Raw genomic sequence first — 5329 nt, 5'->3', positions numbered from 1 at the left:
CTCTTTAAGCCAAGATGCACGTAAGAGAATTTCATGCGAACTATGATATTGAGATGGATAGTGAGCAAGAAATAACAAAGAAGACCGCTACTAAACTGTTAGGAATCGAATGGAATAATATCAAAGATAAGTTACTTGGAGATGGAAGATCCCCAGAAGGCCTTCAGATCAAACGCCAGATATTACAGTTTTATGCTCCCATTTACGATCCATTGGGATTATTATGTCCGATCATACTCCCATGGAAACTGTTGGTTCAAGACTTATGGAAGAAGAGTGTGTCCTGGGATGAGAAATTAGAACCTGAAGAAACGAGACGTTACTTGGAGTTAGAAAAGGCATTTAACCAACAGAATGTCATAAAAGTATCTCGATGGACGTCGCAAGAGTGCTCCGAGATAACATGTTTGTAGACACATCCCAAAGAGCTGTGGGACTAGTAGTATATGCACGCAGAAATAATATCATTCTATCCAAACCACAACTGATACACGGAAAGACAAGATTAGTTCCAAAACGAGAAAGCAGGAATCAATCAGCCAATATTCCTCGATTAGAATTACTCACCGTTACAATTGGAGTAAGAGTACTGGAATTTATTAAGCGAGAAATCGAAGTGGAAAAAACATATTTATGGACTGATAGCGCTTGTGTTCTGCACTGGTTAAGAAAACCGCCAGTAGGATCCAGATATGTCTCAAACAGAATTGATGGGATAAGAAGAAATAAAGAAATTGAATTCCGTCATATAAGACCAGCAAGTAATCCAGCAGACCAGGCTTCACGAGGACTTCTCCCAGGTAAACTGAAAGATAATTCGTTGTGGTGGAATGGACCATCATGGTTATGGGAGCCGAAGGAAAAATGGCTCGAGGATAAAGTTATGGAAGGAAACATCACAAGTGTGTGTATGGCCATGGGATTGATGGAAGAAGCGATGCAATCAGATCAAGTTACGGCATTAATGAATGAGTCACGATTCTCATCACTGTCTAAGTTGATAAGAACGATGTTATACGTCTTACGATTCCTTGCGATGTCAAAGGAGAAGAAGGAGATAAGAAAGAGAAGGTTCTCCCGAGAGAATTTTGCATCTAATGAGTATGACAAGGTAATAGAATTGATAATCAAGATGACACAGTTAAACATAATGCAAAAGGAAATCGAACACTGGGTTTTAAGAAAAGACCAGAATAGAATCTGGAGTTGTGTTGGAAGACTTAGAAAGGCTATGCCTCGAATTGAGGATTTTTCGTATTTCATCAGCAGAAGAAAGATAGCGGAACTGATCGTGAAGCATTACCATGAAAAATTATTTCATGCGGGCATGCACTACACCTGGTCCAAAATGAGACAACGGTATTGGATCCCGCATGGGCGGTCATATATCAAGAAAATTTTGAGAAATATTTGTAAAGGTGTACTATGTGGGTGGCTACGCCATTTGAGCAACCAGACTTTCCTCCTTATCCGGCTGCTAGAGTTGTAGGAACGAGACGTTCGAAACAGTTGGTTTAAACCTGTTTGGCCCAGTTCTAATAAAGGAGGATCATGCCAATGCCAAACGATGGGTGACTCTGTTTACATGTTTAGCCACTCGAGCTGTGCATCTCGAAGTAGTGGAAACTATGTCTACTGAACAATTTGTACAGGCATTCCGAATATTTATAAGCCGAAGAAAACAAAAGAACCTTATAGCAGCTTCCAAAGTACTTGTAGAATTAAGTACAGCGGAAAATGAAACAGCGGAGTGGGAATTCATTACTCCAGGCGCTCCTTGGCAGGGCGGCGTTTACGAAAGAATGGTTGGAGTAGTTAAACGATCTCTAAGAAAAGCCATCGGTACAAAGCTTCTTAATAATAGAGGATTGATAACTTTAGTCATTGAACTTGAGACGATTATCAATAAAAGACCCTTGATGGACCTGGAAGAAATAGGTTTAGTGTTAAAACCTGGGGATTTTTTGAATCCAGGCTCAGCTCGAGGAGAAAATTTAACAGAAGAAAGGACAAGACGATATGCGGGGAAGAAAATTTACAAACGAAGGAATTGAAACATCAATACATGACCACATGCAAGAGACTTGATCATCTATGGAAAATATGGCGAGAAAAATACCTAGAAGAGCTAAGAAAACGAGCTCAACACAAACACCGAGGGCCTCGCAGCCGTATTCGACGGGAACCCGAAATTGATGATCTGGTGTTGTTGAAAGGAGACTGTCCCAGAAATACCTGGAGAATAGGAAGAATCGACAGACTCATAAGGGCCAAAGATGGTAGATGTCGATCAGCGGTTTTAAGAATAACTAACGGAAAAGAGCTAGTGAGAGCAGTGGGACACTTCTATCCTTTCGAGATTTCCAACCGAGGATAAGGTGCAGACCACATTTGCCTCGGGAGTGTCGCTGATATCGCGAGCAGAAACAAAGGGACAATAATCTCCCTTTTTTTTGAAAGCCAGACATCTTTGTTTTATATGCTCATATCGTCTTACATTTGTTCTAACAAAGAACCCAACACCAATGGGTGCTCCATAAGGATACTAATTCTTGTAATCATAAAACGGTACAAGGACCCTCTCCTGAGCACTAATCCATATTTTCAAATGTGTTTCACTGAGGTCGGTTGGATATAAGTGTCGGGCGTGATTGGTCTTTTTTGTTCGTGTGTATTCGTTATTAATTTGTTGTATCAATGTCATATTCGCAAGTTCGTTGTTGTATTAATAAGTTTATCGTAATAAAAGGTTTAATTACCCAAGTTCGAGGTACTATCAACTAAAGAGGCAGAAAGAACCCTCAGTTTTTGTCACGACTGAAGAAAATCGGCGACACGAAGAACTTCCGGTTCATTGACTAACAAAATTTCTTCCTCATGTGAAGTTCTAGTTTCTATATTTTTGGAGGAAGTATGTTATCTTTATATACGTTCTCTAAATACTCCATATTTTCTAAAATATATTCAGAGTTTTACGAGTATTTAATCAATACTTGATAAGTTTCCTTGTCATTTAGTTTATAAATGGGAAATAGGAATATATATTCATCCTGATCATTGTCATTATTAGTTGATATGATTAGAGGAGCTCTATTGAGTGTTTTGTGAAAGTGCGTTGTGTAGGAGTTATATCGGTTGGCAACTACGACTGGTTATGCGAAAGCTTTTTGTACACTTTGAAATATTTATTTTCTTAATACAAGTAAAATCAGTGAAAAGATATCAGCGAATAACAAATCGGTATCGATCACTTATCTGAGTCTGAAGTCCTTGTTGATATAGTTAAAGAGATTTTGCTGTGCGCTGCTTAGTTGAGAAGTCGGTATCCAAAAATACACTCCATTGCCGTTCATATCTCTAATATAGTGAGAGTTTGTTTACAACAATCCAAAAAGTTAAAACTGATTTACCCCTTCATGATCAGAAGTTCTTTACAACATGCCGACACTGACCTGAGATCCTTTACATTATGCTGATTTTGACTTCAAACTTGGTGACCAACATGAGTCGATTTACAATATCTTACGATACGAGTTGAACTACACATCTATACAGTATCGATATTATTTTTATGTTAAAAATGTTTCGTTTTTTTCGACATTCTCAACTGAAGGAGATTGAAATCTTCAGGAGGAGGAGTTTGATACTTGCAGGAAGTAATCACTGAGTTTGCGGAAGGGCAAATTGTTTCGTTGAACTCTGTGTTCGTGACGACATGGGTCTCTCTTGTTCATCGATCTTCTGGATTGATTCCATAAAGTATTGTTGATCAGTACCACATAATGCACACCATCCATCAATTTTCTCAGCAATCGTTTTAAGATTGGCAGAAATAGTCGTCCTGTCACCGAATACTTCGTCACTTTCTCGACCTGTTGTTACTTTTAATTGAGCTTTGTCCCTCCAAACAAAGTGTCGATTGGTTGGTGCTACCTTTGATTCGTCTTTCATATCATCCGCACCAATGATAGTTGTTTGACCGGTTATGGAAAGATTGGCTCCGAATGGTCTTGATACCGCGTTCAATAAATTTTCACTATTAGATGTCGAAGTTTCCTTCGAGCTGGTAGAATTTTTCTTCGTTGCTGGTTTTTTGTCCGTAGCACCGGTTTTTTCCGTATAATGATATGGTCCAATATCTTCTCTTGTTGGTATCTTGATTCTGTCTATTATCGGTACGTTTGCCATGCCTTTTTTGGAAGACTTAGTTGGTGAAGATGATAATACTGATGATACTTTATCGTTCTTTTTTGGAGCCTGATGCAGCCTCCTTTGTAGAACCAGTTAAACTGCTTTTTGTTGACGTTGAAGCATGCGAAGTTTTGTGAACTGATTATGATCAGATGAGCTTTGCTTGTAAGGAGATTTCATGATAGTTTTCTCCAGTGAATTCTCGACCTCATCCGATTCATCCGATTCAGTGGTCCTTTTCCATGAAGGTCGAGGTGCTTCTTCAGTTTTTCATGCAATACAGTAGTGGAGGTAACTCCAATTCATCATTCTTGATCCATAGCAGTTTCTTGATTCGGCCTGGTTTGATTGTTTCTTCGATTGTCAAACATATTTCAGGTGATTCTCGAATAGCTCCTTGAATTTTGAGATATCCACCTTTGGCACAGCACGTATTAAATGATTATTTTGTCCCTCTGTTTCATCTATTTCATGAAATAGTTTTGGTGAGACTTCTTCATGTCTCGTTGGAGCTGCATAAGTTTTTCGAGATACTGCTGTTTGTTTTTCGTTTTTAGTAAACGATTTTCGTATAACTTTGATCCCTTCCTACTTGATCTCTTATAAAATCCTTGATGCTACATAGTAGTGATATTATTTTTATGTTAGAAATATTTCGGTTTTTTCCCGATAAAAGACTTCCACTGTGCTTTTTGCAATCGAACTTATCTATTCCGCATTAATCTTCCTAGCCATCACCGCGCGTGCAAAAAGCATGAGTATATTCCTTCACATCTTCGTTTGTGAACTCCAGCCACGACGATGACAACTGTAATAACCGTAATACATATTTGGATGTGGCGCGAGCAAATGTCGCATTGTGAAGGCAATATGCAGAGGTTGTTATGCAATGTTGTGAGCTATAAACTTGTCGTTCGTGATTTTTTTAGAAATTATCAGTCAACTGACAGAAGACGTCCTTCTTCTAGGAGTGTGTCGGTATGTTTGTGTGTATCAATGCTGCATACTTTTTGAACGAGGAGAAGAATTAGTAATACACTTATTGGTGGTATATTTACTCCTTTTTACATTTCCATTCCCATCCGTAGATGGATTCTACTTCATTGCCTTTTTTCTTGTACTTTGTTCTCATTATTCA

At 38.6% G+C, this 5329-nt stretch overlaps 1 protein-coding gene across 1 annotated transcript; it reads right to left on the bottom strand.

The window, feature by feature from the left end:
* Nucleotides 1–3660: 3660 nt before the first annotated feature.
* Nucleotides 3661–4188, bottom strand: LOAG_12316 (hypothetical protein; the record flags this gene model as incomplete). Its single annotated transcript, XM_003147829.2, has 1 exon — nt 3661–4188. The coding sequence occupies one exon, from the start codon at nt 4186–4188 to the stop codon at nt 3661–3663; it is 528 nt and encodes a 175-aa protein (XP_003147877.2).
* Between the last annotated feature and the right edge of the window lie 1141 nt (nt 4189–5329).

Source organism: Loa loa, assembly GCF_000183805.2.
Source record: "Loa loa unplaced genomic scaffold supercont3.501, whole genome shotgun sequence".
NCBI lineage: Eukaryota > Metazoa > Nematoda > Chromadorea > Rhabditida > Onchocercidae > Loa > Loa loa.
This window is presented reverse-complemented; position numbering and strand designations above follow the sequence as displayed.